The sequence below is a fragment of the Lachnellula hyalina genome (assembly GCF_007821495.1).
Source record: "Lachnellula hyalina strain CBS 185.66 chromosome Unknown contig00053, whole genome shotgun sequence".
In the NCBI taxonomy this organism is placed as follows: domain Eukaryota; kingdom Fungi; phylum Ascomycota; class Leotiomycetes; order Helotiales; family Lachnaceae; genus Lachnellula; species Lachnellula hyalina.
In genome coordinates this window covers 67,864-88,875 of record NW_022157167.1, presented here as the reverse complement: position 1 = coordinate 88,875, position 21,012 = coordinate 67,864, and the positions used below count along the sequence as shown (strand labels likewise).

The 21,012-nt window shown below is 47.8% G+C and overlaps 6 protein-coding genes across 6 annotated transcripts; 2 read left to right on the top strand and 4 right to left on the bottom strand.

The window, feature by feature from the left end:
* Positions 1 to 3,129: 3,129 nt before the first annotated feature.
* On the bottom strand, positions 3,130 to 4,887 carry encD_1 (2-oxoglutarate-Fe(II) type oxidoreductase; the record flags this gene model as incomplete). Its single annotated transcript, XM_031149625.1, has 3 exons — positions 3,130 to 3,675; positions 3,732 to 4,214; positions 4,870 to 4,887. 3 exons carry the CDS (start codon positions 4,885 to 4,887, stop codon positions 3,130 to 3,132), a joined length of 1,047 nt encoding a protein of 348 aa, XP_031005991.1.
* A 946-nt stretch (positions 4,888 to 5,833) lies between these two features.
* Positions 5,834 to 8,203, top strand: LHYA1_G004667 (uncharacterized protein; the record flags this gene model as incomplete). The annotated part of the gene is made up of 5 exons (XM_031149624.1): positions 5,834 to 6,669; positions 6,717 to 6,935; positions 7,001 to 7,349; positions 7,416 to 7,778; positions 7,838 to 8,203. 5 exons carry the CDS (start codon positions 5,834 to 5,836, stop codon positions 8,201 to 8,203), a joined length of 2,133 nt encoding a protein of 710 aa, XP_031005996.1.
* A 415-nt stretch (positions 8,204 to 8,618) lies between these two features.
* On the bottom strand, positions 8,619 to 10,353 carry iucB (N(6)-hydroxylysine O-acetyltransferase; the record flags this gene model as incomplete). The annotated part of the gene is made up of 3 exons (XM_031149623.1): positions 8,619 to 8,736; positions 8,797 to 9,586; positions 9,630 to 10,353. 3 exons carry the CDS (start codon positions 10,351 to 10,353, stop codon positions 8,619 to 8,621), a joined length of 1,632 nt encoding a protein of 543 aa, XP_031005995.1.
* A 2,424-nt stretch (positions 10,354 to 12,777) lies between these two features.
* Positions 12,778 to 13,355, top strand: LHYA1_G004665 (uncharacterized protein; the record flags this gene model as incomplete). The annotated part of the gene is made up of 2 exons (XM_031149622.1): positions 12,778 to 12,870; positions 12,894 to 13,355. The coding sequence occupies 2 exons, from the start codon at positions 12,778 to 12,780 to the stop codon at positions 13,353 to 13,355; spliced, it is 555 nt and encodes a 184-aa protein (XP_031005994.1).
* Positions 13,356 to 15,721: 2,366 nt separating this feature from the next.
* On the bottom strand, positions 15,722 to 17,326 carry mcu-1 (Calcium uniporter protein, mitochondrial; the record flags this gene model as incomplete). Its single annotated transcript, XM_031149621.1, has 2 exons — positions 15,722 to 16,917; positions 16,981 to 17,326. 2 exons carry the CDS (start codon positions 17,324 to 17,326, stop codon positions 15,722 to 15,724), a joined length of 1,542 nt encoding a protein of 513 aa, XP_031005993.1.
* Positions 17,327 to 18,133: 807 nt separating this feature from the next.
* Positions 18,134 to 20,577, bottom strand: LHYA1_G004663 (uncharacterized protein; the record flags this gene model as incomplete). The annotated part of the gene is made up of 4 exons (XM_031149620.1): positions 18,134 to 18,723; positions 18,777 to 20,112; positions 20,170 to 20,427; positions 20,494 to 20,577. 4 exons carry the CDS (start codon positions 20,575 to 20,577, stop codon positions 18,134 to 18,136), a joined length of 2,268 nt encoding a protein of 755 aa, XP_031006000.1.
* Positions 20,578 to 21,012: the final 435 nt, after the last annotated feature.

Here is a 21,012-nt window from a genome sequence, read left to right as displayed (position 1 = left end):
GATAGCCAATAAAATACTTGGGGGGACTAGGGCACTATATCAAAGGGAGGCTGCAATTTTTTAGGTATGAGCTGCATACAACTACGAGAACCAACAACCCTGAGACAGAAGTTTTTCGTGACAGATATCATCCCATCTCTATAACCTGTATTTCAAGATTGCTCTGTGCTTCACATCATTCTTCTTCCTATCGAGACCCGTTTGCTGACCACCTTCAAGTTAAAGAAAGCCTCTTGTGAGGCATAAATTCGTTCCTAGCCTCAACTTCAACGTGCAGTTTAATTTCCTGGCAAGATATATGCTCAGAGGTTGATATTAGTGCTATATAAGATTTGATTAGTGCCACTTTCCCGTTTCGATGTACGTATTGTGCCGATCCTGCAGTATTTACACATTTCATTTTGACTTATTTTCGGCACCTTGGACCCTTAATATCGAGGCTTGATTGCAGTGTTTAATGAATAGAAAGATGCGCTGGTGTGTACCTAACCCATAAGTGTATGGAGGAGGTGTCGCGACTTACTCGCTCTCTTATTTGTCGAGACTATATTCTCTAGGCCAGGCCACAATACTCAATGCCCGAATTTATATTCATGATCATTTATGGTCCTACTGCGCACTCGTTCAACGATGGGATCTTGAACGCCGTGCCAGCACAGTGGCATTATATTCAGCTGATGATAATCTATCCGACAGCATGGTATCAAGTAATGTAGCGGACTTGGATCCGTAAGTCATGATCAGCGCCCTCTGGCTCTGTGTACATGTCCCTTCATGCTCTTATCAGGGGCAATCCGACGATGCTCATACTTGGATTTTGAACCCCAGCTAATGCTCTAGTCCTTCATAAGATACTTTAGCAATCACAATCCCCCATACGCCTTTTATTCGGACAATGATAGCTTCGGCGCAATGGCGGTGTCTATCACAAGCTCGGTCGAGGCTACCCCGATGTTTCGGCGAATGGGATTAGTGTCAGCAGTGGCATAAGTGCTGGTATGGAACTCCTATCCTTCCACCCTCTTTGATGACTCAACAAATCAAGGTTTACTACTATTCGCTTCCATTCTCACCCCCCTTTCCATAGGCGACAGTCACGTGAATTTACTATATGTTATGGTCCTCATGGCTGATTCTTGTTTTGGGTCCAGATAATATATTTTACATAGTGCATACGCTATTCCCCTAACCAAATGGCTAGGAATAGTATTTGCATATAGCAAGCAGATCACCATGCTATCACCGTGAATCCTTACTATAGTAAAAACCGTGGCTTGAATTACCTTTCGGCCTCATGGAGCAAGCTGGAGTTTGTATTATTTCCCTCTGTGCCATATATACTACCTACTATACTTGTAGCTGCGGACTAATTAAAATCCTCTAGATTTCACAACCCAGCTATCAGTCTCCCCCTTAACAAACATCCCGGGCGTAACCGTAGGTGGTGTCCAGGCCTCCCTGGTGCGGAGCAGCTGCTCAAGCTTCATTTCAAAAGTTGACATGCTAGCGACCTGCAAGGTGTGCGGTAGAAATCAGCATCGTTTATCAAGAAATATTGTTCGACTTGAGTCGAGGTGTATTGTATGTATGCGATGGCTCAGGACTCGCGATTTCCAGATGTGTGCAAAGGTCTAAAGTAGAAGGAAGGAAGAAAGGAAGAAAGAAGAAACCAGATAGGAGAAACCACTTACATTATTACGCGTCCCCTGACTCCCCAACTCCAACGTCGGCTCTCTCCCAAGATCAAACCTTCTCTTCCGCCCATCTTGAGCCACCAGAACAATAACCTCAAGATCCTTCAGAACACCAAAATCCCACCTCGTCACATCCCCCGCCTTTGAATATTTCACAGCCAGATTCCTGACCTGATCTAGACCCTTCACGACACCGGATTTGGCACGAGCGAGTAGAGCATAGAAATCAGCACGCTGGCCAAAATACAACGTGTCTCGTGAGAAATTGACATATATACCCTTTCCCTCAGCTAGTATATCAGACGTGGTAAAACTGCGCTCATAGAACTTCAAGGCTTCGTGTCTAGACTGGGTGCAGACATGCAGCGGGATGGGGATTTTGCAAATGGAGTACAGGGATCCGAGGACGCGCTTTTCAGCGCGCTGGCGGATTTCTATGGTCCTGGGTTCTTGACAGGCAAGGCGCCAGATGTGGCACTTGACTTCTGCGGGCAGGGACGCGAATTGGTGGAATGGTTTGGGAGGTGCAGGAGATATTGTTTGGTAGAGGAGGGACTTGTCTGTCAGGGGCGTAGGGGCGATATTGAAACTGTGCGAGGCTGCTGCGTCGAGGGTATGGCAATAGAGGTCGTGGGCTTTGCGGAGGGTGTAGAGGTAGGCGTCGTGAGTACCGACGATGATGACGAAGCCGAGAAGATGGTACCACTTGACCGAAGAAGGAATGCCCATGTTTGTAAATTTGTTATATTGAGAGCGTGATTGTTGGTTAAAGTACTCATATGAGAGGGCAAGTTTGTTAATTTGGGGAAACAGTGCGAGGAGGATACTGACGTACGTGGCAAGATCACGTGTAAAACAGGCAACAGTTCAACTCCTTGAATTCAAAAACGTGTTACATGACTTGAAAGACTGCTGGGAGCAGCTTAAATGCTTCAAATATATGTTCAATGTAATTTATGCCATGGCTAAACGGGTGAGACTGAGATGAAAGCCACCAGCATGGCTTTGTAGGTCACGTAGTCGTTGAGCCGCTGAAGCTATCTCAGATCGCTCCAAGCCTCGTCTACAGAGCAACTTTACATATTTATGCATGTTGGAAATAGTGTTGAAGATAGAGGAGTTGAGAGAGGAGTGCAGAACTTTAGGGACAGCTTCCTCGTATGAAAGGCTATACATCTTGCCCCAACAGACAGAAATTCTAGACTGGGTGCTGAAACAATGTTCTGTATTGATATTGCAGTGTTGACAAATAAGACGCATAAAATGTCCCAGCCTAAACAGACAAATGAAAGACTTCTTATTGACTGTGTACGGGACATGTCAGAAGCTCTAATGCCCATATATACTGTGTACCTAGGATGGACGACAGCGTTGAGTTTCTTCCAGCCATCGAGTACCCTCAATTTCTCATTCAACGTGGCCCCCATAAATTCTATCAGTATTTTCCAGTTTTCAACGTCAAAGACAGTCGATCGAGGACGTATTGGCCTGCCGCAATTGGTTGGTACTTGGCAGGATTATCTTCGCTTATACAAGAAGGAAGCGTCTCAACGGTCTCATCATAATTGATAGAGAAGAAAAGAGGGATACTGTATCTCTCTTTCGCCGTTCGATTGACTACTCGATGAACAGTACTTTTGTATTTGTCGTTGGTCCATCTCATCAAGAAATCAGCCACATTGACTACAATCCCACCCTCGACGGGTTGTGCGCTTATCCAGTGTCCATCAGAACCCAGTATTTCGAGACCAGGATTCGAGTCTTGGAGTAGAAGTGTAAAACACTCGTAATCCGAATGCGCACCCAAGCCAATTTCCTCGTTCTCATCGACTTCGGACAGGGGTTTCGGATTGGAGCTTGGTCGGTATCGAATCAGCCGTGCTATTCCACCTGGGTGTGTTATCATTGGATCGAAGAAGTCTTCCTTGAGGTTAAGGGAGAGGGCAAAGAGACGGCATAGATGGCGAGATAATTGCAAGACCTGTAATGGAAGATTAGCAAGCTGTAGCCTAGTGGCGACATTTTAACAGAGCTTACATGGGAATAGTATTCAGCAATTCCCTTGTAAAATCCAGGCAAGTCATCCTCTAAAGGCCACTGATTCTTGCTTCCATCCGAGCTGCCATCAATTTCAACGTACTTTCCATCACCCCCCGTTGGATCGAGCCCAGGTTCGTATCCCCAATTGAACGCCTCCTTCGTCTCTTTGCTTGTAAAATTATTCGACGACGAGTATGCAGCTGGTTCATATCCGCGGAACTGTGGAGAGTTCTTCATATGTATTGCTTCTTTCGAGGGATCTGGTAATTCGTGGAAGAATCGCTCCGCGAGTTTGAGGACATCATCGCACACGCCGTTGGGAATGCCATGACCTTTGATATAGAAGAATCCTATAGTGGTACAAGCATCGTGGATTTTGTTTGCTACCTTCTGGCGGTCGGCGAGAGATGATGAGAAGGAGGGTGTCAAGTCGATAATGGGGATCGACCGAGAGGACGTGGTTCCTGAAGTCGCTTTTAGCTACGGAGAAGGGGGTCAGAAAGTTAGCTTTTGATAAATAATCAATGCAAGAACAGGAACATAGTGTCGAGTTCCTGACGGAATGCAAGTGGTGGTCAATCAAGGAGGGGTTTTATACCCGTTCTTCGAGGTATACATAGGCTTGGCGAGCTTGGGCCAGCGAATCTACTTGCATCGGATTTGAAACTGCTGCCATGACTACCGTGGTACTTCGTGACTCGCAAAGTATGCCCTGAGCTAGCAGTTTAGAACTCAAAATATAAGAAGTATAGTTCAGACACTCCCGGAAGATGGGGTTTAAGCGGGGCTTTCTAGCTTGAGGAACTTCACCCCGCAGGCCTAATAAGTGTCTACCACCATATAAGCTAGTATGAAGCTTTAATTGCAATTAATAATTTGAGTTCATAATTCTAATATCATTAATTCTATAGTACTCGGTATTTATCTTAGAAAGACAAATTCTATGATAAACTGTTAATGCAGGGCATACTTTGCCAGTCACTACGGGAAGAAGAGACAGGGAGGGGAGGTTGAGGGGAGGGATGTGCTTATCGCTTGTTTCTTATCGTAGCGTACCTACAGAACAGTAGCTCTAGCCTGGCCTGGGTACCGGTAGGGCGGGCGAGGGCGAAGCAAGGGTGGGATGGGGACGTACAGTGTCGTATCGAGTCATTGTCAGCGTCAGCTTACTCCGAGTACAAACGAACGCGTAGGAGAAGTCAGCCGACTATTACTGTTATAAAACTTGCAGTTTTTCTACTTAGATCCATCCAGATGTAGATAATGAGGCAATGCAAGGTATCTATCAGCTGAATACTTACCTAAGTCCCTGGAGGAGCTGCTTTATTCGGGGATTGACTTGCTGAGAAACCTCTTGCAGTGACCATGCTGAGAGACCTCTTTCTATACCATATTAAGAATAATTCCGGAATAGCTGAATATATAAAAATCTAGTACAATCGTATATTACAGACAGATGCAAGGTAATATAGGCAAGTTACCTACCTACCTATATATGCCTACTATAGAGTAAGTACATGTAAGATTACCTTATTCAACATCTAGGTATCCCAAACAGGCCAAGCCTCGCCTCAACATCCAGCTTTCCCAAAACAGTTGGATAAGGGCGCTGATCTCTCATCCCTGATAGGTCAATTCATCCTGTCCATCTTAAATTAGTCTTGACAATACCTCTGTAACTGATATACGCCACAACTTGAAGTATCCACAGCCCCTCCATTTTTTCAGATGCAGCACCAATTAATATTAACATTCGGTTTTCATTGAAACCATTTCACGGCACAACCGAGTCATCAGTGAAACGGGTCTATACGAAGCCCTGCAATTGGGTACAAAGAACCAGTCAGGTTCGATACCACTACCTAAACAAGCGTAGGTAGGTCAATTCCCCGCGCAAGCAGCGCAGCAGACCCCTCAACTGCTTACAAGATCTTACTCCTTTAAGTGGGAGTACTTATATCTACAAACACTTCTGCACCTCCTATTTCAGAAAAATCATTCATTGCAGAACTTCAAGCCTATTTATATTTAAGCTTTCATTCTCCAATCACAATTATAACCACAACCAGAATTTTATATACTCATTCCAAGTCACTACAATGCGAGCCCGTCGCGAAGCCCGTCGTGATGACGACTATGACGATGGAGGAGGTCGCAGAAGAGGAGGACGCAGAGAGCGCAGGCAGGGCGGGGGACTTATTTCGGGCCTTGCTAGTGGCATAGGGCTTTTGTCTGAGAGCATTCAGGCGCATAAGGAGGGGAAGGAGGAGAAGATGAGGTCAGAGGGCGGTTTGAGACAGGACATCCCGTATCGACAAAGAGAAGAGAGGAGGGATGGTCCGGGTCCGGGTCCGGGCCCAAATATGAATGAGCCGCCGCCTGCTTATGATGCGCCAAATTATCCTCCCGGGCAGAGTGGCTATTCTCAAGGACAGAATAGTGGAAATAGGGAGCAACGGTATCCGGATGAGGCACAGGGTGGTTATGACCGACCGTATGGGGCTGAAAGGACGGGTTCTTCGCAGTATCAGGGTGAGAGAATGGGTTCTGGTCAGTACTCAGATGAGAAGGCTAGCCAGAACCCGTTTGGGGACGACAGGCCTAGTCAGGGCGAGCCAGCTAGCAACAACCCATATCGGAATCAGATGCCCAGTCCCGGTCAACACCAACGTGAGAGAAGCTTTCAAGATGAAAGATCGAGTCCCAGCCAATATCCAGACGAGAAAGCCAGTGCTAGTCGTGGCCTGGCTCCTGAAGACGAAGCCGAAGACGAGCTCGAAGACGACTGGGCTCTCGATGAAGCACAAGACGAACTCAGAAGCCCCATCGAAGAGAACGGCCCACCACCAACCGGAGACGACTTTTTAAGCACCACCCCCCGCCAGGCTATTCCGAACAAGCACCACGAGAACGACAACGACTTCCTTTCCCCGTCGTGATCCCACAACGAAGACCAAAGGACCGCAGCCGCGGCTTCATCAGAGCCTACGCGCCCATCCTCGAGAACTGCGGTATTGACCAAGCGACCTGGCTCGAGTTCTTGGACTCATTCGAGAAAAACAGTACTGCGAACCCCTGGATCAAAACCGTTAATTTCGCAGCGCTAGCTACGATTCCGTTGCCATTGGCCATTGGATCGGCGGTGGGGTATGCGATCCGGAAGGGAAGTGAGGTTGCCATTGAGGTGCAAGGCAGAGAGCGGTACGTATTCTAAGATGCGATGTGGATGAGGAGCAGAAGAAAAACAAATGCTGATATTTGCGCAGAACAAACACATTCCTCGCCAAAATCAACGACGAGTTCTTCCGTCCGCGAGGGCTTTTCTGCCTGATCATGACTTGGAACCCGGCATCCTCAAACCACGTCGAAGCCGTGGACCTAAACGCAACCATTGCATCGCGCACCAAACCTGCATCCATGACATCCAAACTCCGCCAATCGGACGGCGTCACGCACGGCGAGTGGCAGTTCCCCGAGACAGCACCGCTTGTGTTTCCAACACTGGACAAGCTAGCTTCGCAGACGGGAGAGGATGCTGAGAAGAAGCTGGGCAAGATGGCGAGGAGTAGAGATTTCGTGGCCGGGTATTTTGATCGGAGGGCAACTGCTGAATATGTGCGTTCCACTTCCCTTTCCCCTAATCTTTTGAACGTTACACTGACTTGAGATATCGAAACAAAGGCTAGCCAAAACCCCAATAGCATGCTCGCCAACGTCCCACAAGCAAAATTTACTTCCCGCTACTCAGACCCTAACCACCCCGCCTCCTCTGGTAGCCTAATCGCGCTCGTCACAGGTGGGAAAATAGCAGGTCGTTCCGGCGGCCGCGGTGGTCTCATCGGGGGTCTAGCAAGTGCGGCAAAGAACTATGGCCAGAAACCCGATGCCCAGAAACCGCAGAGTGGAAATCAAGGGTACGGGAATCAAGAGGAGAACCAGTATAGTCGAAATTACAAGGGTAGAAGAAGAGGGAGGAGAGACAGGTCTCCTAAAGAGAAGAGAGGCGGACTGTTGACGGGGAATATGAAGAAGTTTCTAAACCAGGTATATTTTATTTTCTTTCGGCATGTGGAAATAGAGGGCTGGGCTAACGGAGATAATAGAATGTGATGTACATGATGGTAGTCAACATGCCGACTGAGGAAGAGATGGCCAATGGGAAGAGAGCCGATGATGCTTCGCACAGCGGCAGTGGCCAACAGCAGCAGCAATACGATGATCGTCCTCAGTATGGCAATGGACAGCAGTATGGTGGTGGACAGTATGGTGGACAACAACAAAGCAATCCTCAATACGATAATGGCTACACACCTCAACAGCAGTACAGTAGTGGCCAACAAAACAATACCGAATACGATAACGGCTACGCACCCCAACAGCAGTACAGACCACCGCGACAAAACAACCCGCAATACGACAATGGATATCCGCCTCAACAGCAGCAATCAGGCGGTTCTTATCGGTACTAGATACCGTAGACCCCGAACTTGAACAGGAAAGAAGAGAAGAGAGGAGAGGAAAATGTGTGGGTATCGAGGATTGCATGCGAATAATCTGATTGTTGATTAACCACTGGGTTGATTAAGAACGGACAGGGGAAAGGTTATGAAGGTGCTTAGGATAGAGAAAATTTCTGCGAGTGAATTTAATTGATGACTTTGGTGGAATGAAATATTTTTTTAGCTTTCTGCGGTGCCAGATCTAAGTTGGTGCCTCATCTCTGCATAGACAGTGCTGTGCTCAAATTAGCCTTCAATTCTGTCTGTGGCTGCGTGGAAAATCATAAGAGTGTGTCTCATGACAATGTCATTAGACCGTTTGTAATCATGCGTATGTAAGTATCATCATCTACACCTTGATATCTTGCTCGCCCCTTTTACAAATTCACAGCGCAGGCGCTTCGAAGTTCTCTCTTCGCAACTTCACAAACGCACTCTGCTTATGCGGGAACGTGATCTCCCTCTCCTTCAGATACCCCGCATCATTGAGAAGTGAAATGAATCTAGCAACCCAAACATCAGCTTCTTCTTTCTCAAACAGGAGGGAGTGAGAAAAAACATACCTCTCATTATCAACCCTGGGTTCAAGCACTACAGCATTCGTCCTATAATCCTGCACAAACGCCCAATGCGCCAAGGCTGTAAGCCAACACTGCACCCTATGTTTGCCCCTAAACTCTTGCTCCCCAATAAGAACATGGACACCTCTATCATGATCCCCTGCCCCATCACCCAAATGCCTCCCAAGTATATCCTCCTTGACCCAGTAAAGCTCAAAATACCCAAACGGTTTGCCATCCCACATCCCGATAGCCGGGAACGAGTGGTTCGAAGTGAGATTTGAGCGTAAAAAGTCTTCTTGTATTTTTACAGGGCCAGAACAGCCCCAGAAACGCGAGACGCGCGGGTCGTTCATCCATTTGTGCAAGAGTTGCACGTCGGTCATTAGGGTTGTGTCTTCTGTTTCTGAAGATGAGTTTGGGGGTGGGGGCGTGATGTCTAGAGCGGAGACATGCGCAGGGAGGGAAGAGAGAGATGAGGCTGCAGAATGCCTTGCGGGGTGGGGGGAGGAGACAGGGCCGTTGTAAGCTACGGCTTTGGAGGCTAGGGACGCGCAACGGAATGAGAGATATTGGCCCATGCTTGGTATGTAGCGGGTATAGAACATTTCACCTTGGCGCGGCGGTTTTGGACGGATGGGATGCCGTACGCCGGATGTCATGGTGTATTGGACGGGAGGCGGGGGGAAATACGTTGGTAGATGGCTTCCGGACGAGAAAGGGCCTGGTGTCTGTGGTGACCATAGCCCTGTGCTCGATGGGGGCAAACCCGGGCTCGCAAGGGGGGGAGGTTCTGTCGAATCCGTTCTGGTTTGGGGGCTGGTTCCTGGGTTCACCTCGAACTGGAGAGTTTGGCCGGCTGTTCAATGGGGATGTTGGAAAGGGGGTTCCAGTTGCAGGCGTGAAGGTGAAGAGAAAGAGCTTTGCAGACAACTGCCAATATGTCCGTCTCGAAGTGAACATCTCCGACCACCCGTTGGGGGTATTCTCCTGTGGGTTTATGCCAACCGACGAGTCTTCAGATGTGATCAGGCCCATTCTCTCCAGCTTCTGCAGCAGATTTCGGCCCCTCAAGACCCCCTCCCGCTTGATGTTTATACGCCAATCTGCCCTTGGTTTCCCAGCTTCTGGTGTGTTCTTTGATGCTTCAGTCGTAAGATACGGCGACGGTTCCTTCAAGTGAAAGTACCAGTATAGAGAAGCCCACAGCATCATGGCAATCTGTCGAGTTGGGCTTGTGGGGGGTTTGAAGTCGCTACTCGAGGGATTCGATATCGATGATATGAAAAGGTTATCGTTCTGCAACGTAGGTTGCCTGAAGGCACGAATGTGACGGGGCCTTTCTTTTGGCATGCCACTGAGTTCTACCCGGCTTGAGTCCGCCTCATTCTCTTGCTCGTCCGCGTATTCTTCAGACTGAATGATGACGGTCCAGCCGGCAGGGAAAACACTGCTGTGGATGTTGAGCGCATTGGATTTGAAGAAGTAGCCTCCGAAGACGGGCATAACAGTCAAGTTCTGGCCATTTGGCAGATGTACAATGGTCGGACCGGGTGCCATGCTGTCTTTCTTGAGCCAGTACTTGAGCTATGGTAGTGGTCTTTGATGATTCTTGTCTGCCAATGGTCGCTTGCAGGACTTTCGAAGGGCGTGAAAAGGTATGGGGGAGGAATTCTTTGTAGGAGAAGCTTCAAGCGGGTTGAATATGCGCTCTGCGGTTGTATCCTGATCGTTCCACCTTTCAGAAGCTGGGCTGGTACGGGGAGAGCAGCGATAGTTATAGTAGGGAGTAGCTGAATGATTGTTCCTAGCAGTACGACTTCTCTCGTCCAAACTCTTCCCGTCTTGTGTTTTCGTCTGCTGGTTTGTGGTAGATGGGAGCTCCAGAACCAGAAAGGGGGAGGGGGGTGTTTTTTTTTCTCTCTCGCACACCCCGCAACGCGGAAAACCCCCATGCAACCACCCGACATCGCAACTTGGCTGGAGAACAAGGCCCATGCACGAACACCTTTCAAAGAACAGAACACAGCACAACACTACAGTACAATACAGTACAGTACCAAATCATTATTGTTTTTGACTCCAAAAGCAAGAAATACGAACACAGCTGGGAATACCCATCCTTTGTTTCTGATACTATTCGTAGTAACGAATAAGTAAGTAAGGGATTCGTTAAGTGCTGTCAAGTTTTAAGACCGCATGGCTAACTTCCACCACTGTACTCGTATTCAGGTACTGGCTGCGCTGACTTTGCTCTTGTAGGAGACAATACGAAGGAAGAAACTCGATACCAAATAGCGGTATGGAGTAGCCATAGCGTCACTGTGTCTTCTAGATATCGACGAGTGTAACCTCTGGCGTTTCTCCTTGGCAACTTGAGCGCAGGTAGTTACGAAATGCATGCCGGTGAGAACAACGAACTTGCAGCTACCTAGGTATAGTATATATCTTATGACACTGGCTGGCTGATTCTTTGGGAGTCTGATATAATACATCGCCTCTGATATATACTCTGGTCCAAGACAACGGCGTTTGCCACTAGGACCCCGATCGATAGTAGCCACGCTAATATTGCCGGTAAGAAGTCAGGAACCAAGTCTCCTTCTAGACTGAGGACTCAATTGAGAATGTTGAGAATGTTGAGAATGTTTCCATCCCCTCTACTTGAACTTGTTGTCCAAGGCTGAACGACCTTCCAAGTGACCCTACACGAGGCTGGATATATGGCGTCCCTGCCGTCCTTCTCACCCACGAACAGCCTTGCTTTTGTAGTGAGACTACCACCGCAGTTCGGTTTACGGAACCGGAACAAACCTCCTCAGATCTCTAATGCCGATTGTAGCTTCATGCAAGAGAGATAGCCAGGCCTAGGGATAATAAGATCATGAGTTGTCATATTATCCTTCTCTACCATACGTCAGATGTACAGCCTGACTAGGTTCATGGTTCATCAACATATTCGTTTTCTCGTTCTGCATTTGAGATCCTCCTGCAAATCTCCGCTTCTCCTGGCTGATAGGCCTATTTCTGCAGAAGTCTGCAGACCGGCAAGTACCTTTTCAATATGTCTTAGATTGCCCTCATTGGTAACGTCAAAATCTACTATTCATATTTATCGATGCTGTTATGCTGTTTGATACCGGGTTCTCGGGTTTCCGCTCTTCTGGTTTGACTAAATACCGAGACTAAATATACCAAGTATCGTTGTCCTGTTTCAAGTCTTGACCTGCCATCGTTAGTCGACACTGGCTGGACTCACCAGGCCGCTCCCGAAAATACATGTCCTCGATGTTGTACCACCTATCATGTAAGACCATTTCCATGCAGGGACCACTATGCCCTTCCAGATTAATCGTTGAATAGCAAGGTTGAGCTAGCTAGATGCATGTTCCCCACAGCTAATGCTTTTCCCATTCGTTGCACTAAAGTATATCCGATGAGTGGCAGCGATATTCGCATATCATTGGAAAGAGATCAACAGGGAGCCTTACCCGCTCTGCAGCCCAACTATGATCGCCCAAAGGGCCTTAAAAAGCCACGAAGGAGCCTGGATGTGCAAAAGCATGCTTGTTTGATGCTTGGTTTCGGGGCTGCAACCTATTATCTGATTTACGGCAATCACTGGTTGAAGACGTTGTCTCATCAAAAAGCCAATATGATGGCAATGACCAGTAAACAGCCGTTTGAGATAATTTGCTCGTCGTAATCCTCGAGAACCTGTAAATGCACGCCATATGTGGAGAACCATATAGTCCTTCAAGATGTTTTGAGTCGCCCTCATGACGCCACTGTTCTTGGAGTTTGTTTAGTAGGCATCTAAGGGGTGCCTGTAAGAGTCTCCACGCTGGTAAAACCTGGAGTGAAATATCAAAACCTTCGCCATCAAAACCCTTGTCCTCATATCACGCACTCAGCTAGTTGCACGTCCTATCGCGAGATCAAAACCACCCCTGAAGCAAAAGTCCCCGCAACAAGACCACCAGCATGGCTCGTCTCGCCCCTCTAGCCATGAGCCAAACAAAAGACGAACTCTTGGGACATCTTAACATGGGTACGAAGACATATACCATGATGGCGGTAAGTTACCTTGCCTTCGCTAGACCTCAATCCCTGTAGAGATCATCAACCTTAATGTGAACGGTCATAACTGCTTACTGACAGCCCTACCTATCCAGAAAGAAGCAGACAAATACTACAAGTGGTTAACAACAGACAAACACCACCTCAAGGAGAATTGCAAGCGGATACCTCCTTACGACTGGAGTGATATCAATGAGAAGTCAAAGGATGAGGCAATGAAACTTATTGCCAAATCCGGCGACGCACAAACTTCGTATTACTGGAATTTGGCTGGATCTAGCCCCGACGAATGCCCGAATTGGATTGCAAGATGGTTCTTATATCATAAGTTCCGGTATAGAGATGGAAGAAATAGGAATCTGCCCAGTAATGGCGATTCTGGGAAACGCGGTCCCGGCATAGTTCCCATCATGAGCATTCAGCGAGCGCGAGCTCTGGTGCTAGCAGTGCGTACTACGATACTCAATCATACGGTTCTATGACCTCTGGTGGGTTTTCTCCTCTCACTTATTCTTCTTTATCCCCACGCTCGGCAGATAGAAATATTGAAAAATCTGGCGAAGTATCCATTGCCGATATTGCCAATAATGCTTGACTTCGCCTCCCTGCCGGTTGAACTACACAAGGTTCTAACACATCAGCGAGATATGTTGATGCTGTCGTAATGTTCTCAGCTTGATATATGTGAGTATGCTGATATTGAACAGAGTCATCGTCCTCTGGTCACGAGAACGACTACGGGTCATACGGCACCATCAGCTATACACAGGGTCACCAGGGCTACGAGCAAGACGAGAGGCAACGCACGAAAAGCTACTATGATCCCGTCAGAGACGTTGCGAGGTGAAACTTGTATTGAATGATGGTCGGGGTCGACACTATCGGATATGAGGTTGCACAAGGCCGGGTGGCTTCATTGGAAATGGTCTCCTTCGTCTCTTTCTCAAAGGTTGTCAACACACGCATCGTTTTCACAAAAAGGGGCATATACCAATGACTTACGAATTCTTTCATTAGTACAGTACTCTTTTATCTTTGGCATTATACTCAACACTTAATTGACCAAAAACCATGCAAATTTCTGATCTCCCTGAGGTCAATCTTGTCGCATATATTGGTGCATCATGAAAGTAGTGCTACATTACTAAAGTGCGCGATACGTGGCCTACACAGGGACATCTACCTGACGTGAGATCATGCTTCAAAGGCGTCTCAGCCTTGCCAAACGACTGCAGTCCAAGGATCAACATAAGGTTCGAATCCTAGAAATAACCAGTACCATGTCCCTGGATTGCAGTAGGGCCAGAGCGGCATCTACCCACATACCGGATCTCTATCCCGTCCCCTCAGAATCCCCCCTTACGGGCATAGCGGGATGGATAAAGGCCGAAACCAGGCATTCTGCAGGGACTGCGAGGTAAGGTTGTTGGTGGATGCATGTACCGATATAAGGGTGTGGTAGGTACAGCATTCCTTGGATTCTTTCTATATCGTATCCGACAAGTAGCATGGGCGAGTTACGGGGTAAGAGTCCACATGCTTCTATCTGTGTCTGTGTTAGGACGACGCGTTCCAAGCTTTCAACAGTTCTGGACTGCTGATATGGAACGAAGTCGGAATGACTAAAAAGATCTCCATATATAGAGGAATACGTACGGTACCTCATGAAGACACAAGAAGATTTTATCTCTTAAAAATCCCCACCACCAGAGTATGCACTTTCTCGTGTCGCTTTCCCCGCTGTTCATTCTCTCTCCCATGTTCGAGCTCAGCTTCTTTACGACGGAGACTGAATAACAGTATTAGGAGACAGAAGAATATAATAACTGGAAGTTACCTCAACACAACAGCCAACCATCGAATCCGGCCCCAACCCCTGCACTCGATTGAAGCCCCTAGACTTCAACACAACGCTGATCTATCTCATCACTCGCATAAGTATAACTACCTCCCTACCTTACCTTATTCAACAACCCCAAACTCACCACACCCCTTAAACACATTCCACCTCTCTACAAGCCATCACTTCTTTCCCAAAATACCATCACCTCTCTCTCTTTTGTAACCTGTAAGCGAACATGAAATCACGAGCGAGCCCCATCGTAACACAAGGCTGGAAAAGGGGGGGCTTGCGGTACCTTACCTTACTCCGTAACCTGAGCAAGGCTTGTATCGCGGACCTGGACTCAAGCCCGAACCCCATATCATCATGCACAATGCAACACAACACAACTCCACTTCCCCAGGAAACCACTATGCTATGCTATGCCCCGGCTTACCAGCACATGTCCATACCCGGTATAATCCCATCCACCACACGCACCGTATTCCGTTCCACCACAGCGCGGATCAACCAGACGTCATCGATTCGCACGTTACACGCATGCATCTACAACTAGATGATCCAGGATACGGATGCTATATTATACGCAACGCTAGCCCACACCTTAGAGTTATGGAGTAAGCGTATATGACAGCGAGACCCGTGGATGCTATACTCGCTCGCTCGCTCGCTCCCATTTTCAAGTACCCCCGAGACTATCCGTGATGGAAAGTGTGCGTAGCCGTCACTTGATATCCATGAGTACGGGTACCCATCAAGTCAAGTCCTCGATCGCCTACTTGACTTTTGTTTGTAATGTAGTTCATGTGACAGTTGCGGAGTAAGGCTGCAATGGGAATCGAAGCCGCGTTGTATGGCAGGTAGGATATGAACAAGAGATTGGTATCATATTGCTTTCTAACTTGTTGGTAAGATTGCAGCATCTATACGCATGCGCCAATGCGGATATATAAAACGAAACATGAACACCACATATACATGTCTACAACGTACGTAAGTGGCGGACTATTCCTTCTTCCCAGTACTCTTCTCCTTCCCCTTCGTATCTCCGGATCCCCCATCCCCGTCCTCATCGTCATCCTCCCTCTTACTCCTATTCTTAGCTCGCTCCTGCTTCAGCGCATCATGCACCTCCTCACTCCCCTCGTCGCTCCGCTCATCCCACTCCACATCATATTCGTGTGCCACGCTCTTGATCTCCTTCCTCAGCGCATTCGCTTCCTCAATCAACGCCTCCCATTTCTGCAGATCAAAGCCCCGCGATTGATACAACGTATCCTGTCTGCGAGATACCGTCAGATTGAGCGCTGATCGGTACGAAACCTCGCGGTTGTGGTACAAGAACCACAGATAGCCCGTCATGATCGTCGAGAGCCCAACAAGGTAGGTGACGGGTTCCATGGTGTCCCAGCCATAGTCCGTCTGGAACGTAAAATGGTAAATCGCAAGCCACCACGTAAGCATGACACCAAACCCACCCATTGCTATCCGCTGCGCGCTCCTATGAGCAAGCTCGTCGCATTCCTTCTTCAAAGTAGTAAGGGTTGCAAGTTTCCTACTCGCTTTCCTTAATCTAACACGTAGATAATGCGTCCGGTCGTTGAAGCTAGGAACACCGACTCGAATCTCCTTACTGGCGCCCTCGATCTCAACCGCGAACTCTTTGCCGCGCGCAGCATCACGGATGAAATCTCCAATTTCGGTAGACGACGACCAGCGCACAAATTTCTTCTCGCCATCTGTAGACGGGCTTTCGTGGCCTCGTCCAGAATAACTTTCAACCCCTCCTTCGCCTGGCCCGCCTCTTAGCCCGGCCTCGATCTGCCTCTCTTTTCTGGCCTCTGTGTCTTTAGAACCAGACTCGATCTTACCCAGCTTCATCTTCTTGCCGTCGACCATCTGCTCATCGCTCCCATGTTCTTCTGCATCCTCATCTTCGTCGAAATCCCGCGTATCAGCTTTAATCTCATCCTGAGCGCTGTCTTCGGCGCGGAAGAACACATCTGGGACTTTCTCTTTGCCATCCTTCGTCTTTATCATAGGCAGTTCTGACTGGATTAGGCGTTCGAGATACGAGAGTGGTTGTTGGGGATGAACCAGTAATGCTAGGGGTTCAATATCCTTCCTATCGCTGTTCTTGTCGAGGGTCGTGAGCGGTAGTATGAGTTTCATGAGGCGGGAGGGAGTCGTGAGGAATTTCCCTAATTGATAGAACACGATCGATTAGCACAATTCAAAACTTCAAAGCAGAGAGACAAGCAAACCCTTAGTCATAGCCCCCGCACTCCTATCCCTCTTAACAGGCGGTCTATCCGAGCCCTCCCTATGCCACGGCGTCCTAGCCTGCAGTTCCCTCTGCTCCCCAATAGCATTATCCATCTGATTATCAAACCCATTTTCCTGCTCATCCTGGCCCAGCTCCTTCGCTTTGGCCCTAGAATCCTCTTTATCCTTCTGCCTTAAAATTCTCGTCCCAGAGAAAAAATCCCGGCAAGGCGTCGTCGTCGCTGGTTGTGTAACAATTCGCCTGATGGGATTCTGAGATTGCGATGTTGATAGCGATATCGATATCGATGCTGCTTTCGGGAGCAACCGCGTTGCGGCGCGCATCCTAGGTCCTGGCTGTATTTTGAGTTCGGAAAGGAATGTAAAGTAGAGAATTTGTGTCTCGGGTATTATGTGAAGTTATTGAGACATTGTACTTTTAGTTTTGGGGTGTTTTATTTGGGATTTAAAATATGGTAGCTGAGTTGATACCCCTGCCTTGGCAGCGCGCGCCCAGAGTAACGCGTGGGGACCATGACGTAGGGTATATACACGTGATTGTCGCCTATAAAAAGGGGGAGAATCGCGTCGCTAGCTTATATATCCCTTACCTAAGGTACGGTACCTAGGTAGGTAGGGACTTTGAAGTTAAATGCTATGATTGATTTAGTTCATTTAAGATAATAGACAACATAATTGCTCCGGGTAAGAAATCATTAGAAACGTTCTTAGGTAGTCAACGGTTTATTGGCGACAACAACTATACTGTCTAACTGCACCCTACTCAACCCCCACCAATCTTCCACGAAGCCTTCGTAAATTGACGAGGCGCATATTAATCTGATACTTGTATCTCAGTAGCTCATCCTACCTATAAGTCTAGCATCATAGACTTGGATAGTTCCCCTTCAACGTATAATATGTGGATTCAGATCCCGTCACGCAAGGAATACCGATACACAGCTAGAACTGGATCAGGGACAGGTAAGACATCTTTGTTGGTCATTCCTAGAGCGCCGAAACTGTATGCTCAGTTTCTTTGTTCTGCAAATCTCCACGCTATCTCGAGAGAGCGTGTGGCTATGGCGGTGAAATGGGGATTGGGAATAAAGACCTTATAACTCGTCGAACGATTCGACCAAAATCCCTACCTTATCCAGCGTATGGTGGCGGTTGTTCCAGCTCCTCGAATTCAGACATCGTAACCTCATATCCCAGATGCCGCTTGAGCAGCTCATGCGTAACAAAACGTTCCGGTGTATTCCCCTGTGCATCAACAAATGAGACGTGATGATTGACTTGACTAATCCGCTGTAGCTCATTGGCATGGCGATGATGATGCGGACATCCATCAACGCCAATCAAAAATATTGTCACGTGTACCCAGGATAGACCAAGCAGATCAAGTTCAAACTCATCCATATCGGTCGCTTCGCCATCAAGCAAGAGAAGCATTCTCAGCATAGGAGTGCGTGGACCGGCTTGCCAACCATATACTGGATGATGGGTAGCTGACTCAGAATGCTTTTGGAAATGGAGATCCTTGATCTTTTGCCATCCAGTCATCACTCGGGTTCCTCCACCGATTCTGACATTTTGCCACATTGCGTCGAGGTTTTGGTGGTTGACGACGCCAATGTACTTAGCTTGATTAGCAAAGGTGGTAAAATCGTAACCTCTGAAGTTATGATCGTGGTTGGCCATTGCGTCGGTAAAGCGACGGATGATGGCTTTGGCGACATCTATGATACAAAAGTTAGTACAATATATATACGGTTATAGGGTCTGAATTTACCTTTGTTTTTTGGCTGGGTGGATTTGGTATAGCCTGTAATGAGATACTGGTTATAGACTGGTCGTACAGGAACAAAGTCCATGGATCCGGAAACATCCAGCAGGATCATGGTATCGTCCGTAGAGACTTCAGGCGCATCAAAGGGTATGAAAGGAGCGGGCATGACCTGCTTTGAGTAGCCCTCGGATGTATGTTGCACATGGCAGATATCATTAGGGGAGTAGTAAGCAGGGGGTGGTTCAACCGCAGAAGCCATCCTGGCACGAGCCATGTTCATCGTAGAGATTATGTCCGGCTTTATCCTGACTCCCGCTCCTCCTTCTCTGTGATTCAAAACCCAATACAAGCGTTCCTCGGCCGTATCTTCATATCCTCTCCAAGCTGGGGTGATTCCCCGCCATCCAGCTGCGGCTTCAATGCTAAATTTTAGAGGATTGGAAGCAAGGTTTGCCCACGCTACTGGAATGGGCTCGAAGTATCCAGCACGAAGTAGGTGCAGGTACTGAGTAGGTTGATGGGCTCGAAGGTGGGCTATCTTCTGCGTCATGCCAACCTTTTCTTGGTAGGTCGCAACGATCTGTCGCCATTCCAGTGTTGGCCATCGACCCTGCTCTTCTTCTAGGATAGCATTTCGCAACACTCGGCCGCTAGCACCCATCTTTTGTGTCCTAGCAACTGCCTTTTCCTCGGGCGACTTCATACCAACGGCCTTTTTCAAGGTTGCAAACCTTGATGGTTTTGAACCTTCCGTCTTGCTGTTTGCGACAGAACCAGCCATACTTTGACGCTTTCCGGCAGAGCTCTTTTCGAGGCCACCCTTTTCAGCGCTACCTTTTTCGACCGGTGGCTCCTCCTCCTCATCAGCTTGGCTTGATGAATCTGTGGCGAGAGTCATCTTGGACATTGAGGATTCTAATTGCTCGATATTCCAGATGTTGATCCGTGGTTCTTTGGCATCAATGGAGGACTGTGCTTCCTGATTGAGAGCTGCATTCAGCGCTATAGTCTGGTGAACGGACGAAGCATAGTAACTGGGGCTAGGCTTCTGAACATAGTAGGAGGAAAAGATGAAGTTTCCATACGGTGAGACGATACGGTATCTGTAAGGGTTGTTGGTAAATAGGCTCGCTTGGTAGCAGTCATGGTAGGCCTTTTCTCCCGGATATAAAACCGCCTTTGACCACATTTTCTGAACGTCAAGCCGAGCCATCTTCCTATACTTATACTGATGTACTGCACAGTTGCAATAGCCATCAAATTCATGCTCTGGCTCAATATCGCTATTGTAGATACCATTAGCCATTTGAACGCTTTGTAACAGGTTCTGCATCTCTTGCTGTTGAGGTCAAAATATGTTAGCTCATCTCCATCTTGAAATGAAGATGAAGCGTACCTCATCACGAGCACGGACATGACCAGCTTGGATAACTGGATTTGTATGAGGTCGATGCTGCTGCATGGTCCTCGTCGTCTCAGGAGGTGGGGCATATGGCGGGGGAGAGTAGATAGGCGTCTTGGCCTCCTTGGCATCACTGGCACTGGCCATTGGAGTGGACATGCTGGACATGCTAGACACTGCAGCTGCGGATTCCGAATATTTATCGGGGTTCTCGTAAAACTGGGTGACAGCTTCTTCAACCGAATTGGAGCCCTTCAATATGCGTGCACATAAGTATATAAACAATCCTTATCTTTGACGAGAGGACGATGCTCTTACCTCGAGGAACACGAAGGCCTTTCCCTCATCCGCCTCGGGCGCAAAAGCAATGAAGTTCGCAATATCCGTTTCTGAGGGTAACATGATGATGAGAAGTGTCTACGTTTACTGTTTGAGGAGTGGAGTCAAGTACGATGCGCAATGCGATGTTGGTGATGACGGTGGGGCGCGCGATTTACGACGGCGAAGATGTGTCATGTGGTCATTGCCGGCCTAAATTGAGGCGCAGTCATTCCTACGCGCTACCTTTGTGCTAAGAATCTTTTGATTTGGAAGGAACGGAATCAGACGTTATGTATATCCTTAGCCGCCACTATGTGGAATTAAATAACTATCTCAAGATACACCTTTTGTCAAGAAAACTATTTAGGCATGCGAATCCGGCATTTGTTATTAAGTGTGAGATTTCGGGTATAGATTTATACCAACCACTTTCACCTTAGTCACTTACCTTACTATTTGATACCAGTACGAAGTATTTGTGATTTGTTGCAATTCCTCATTTGGAGTAAGAGTTTC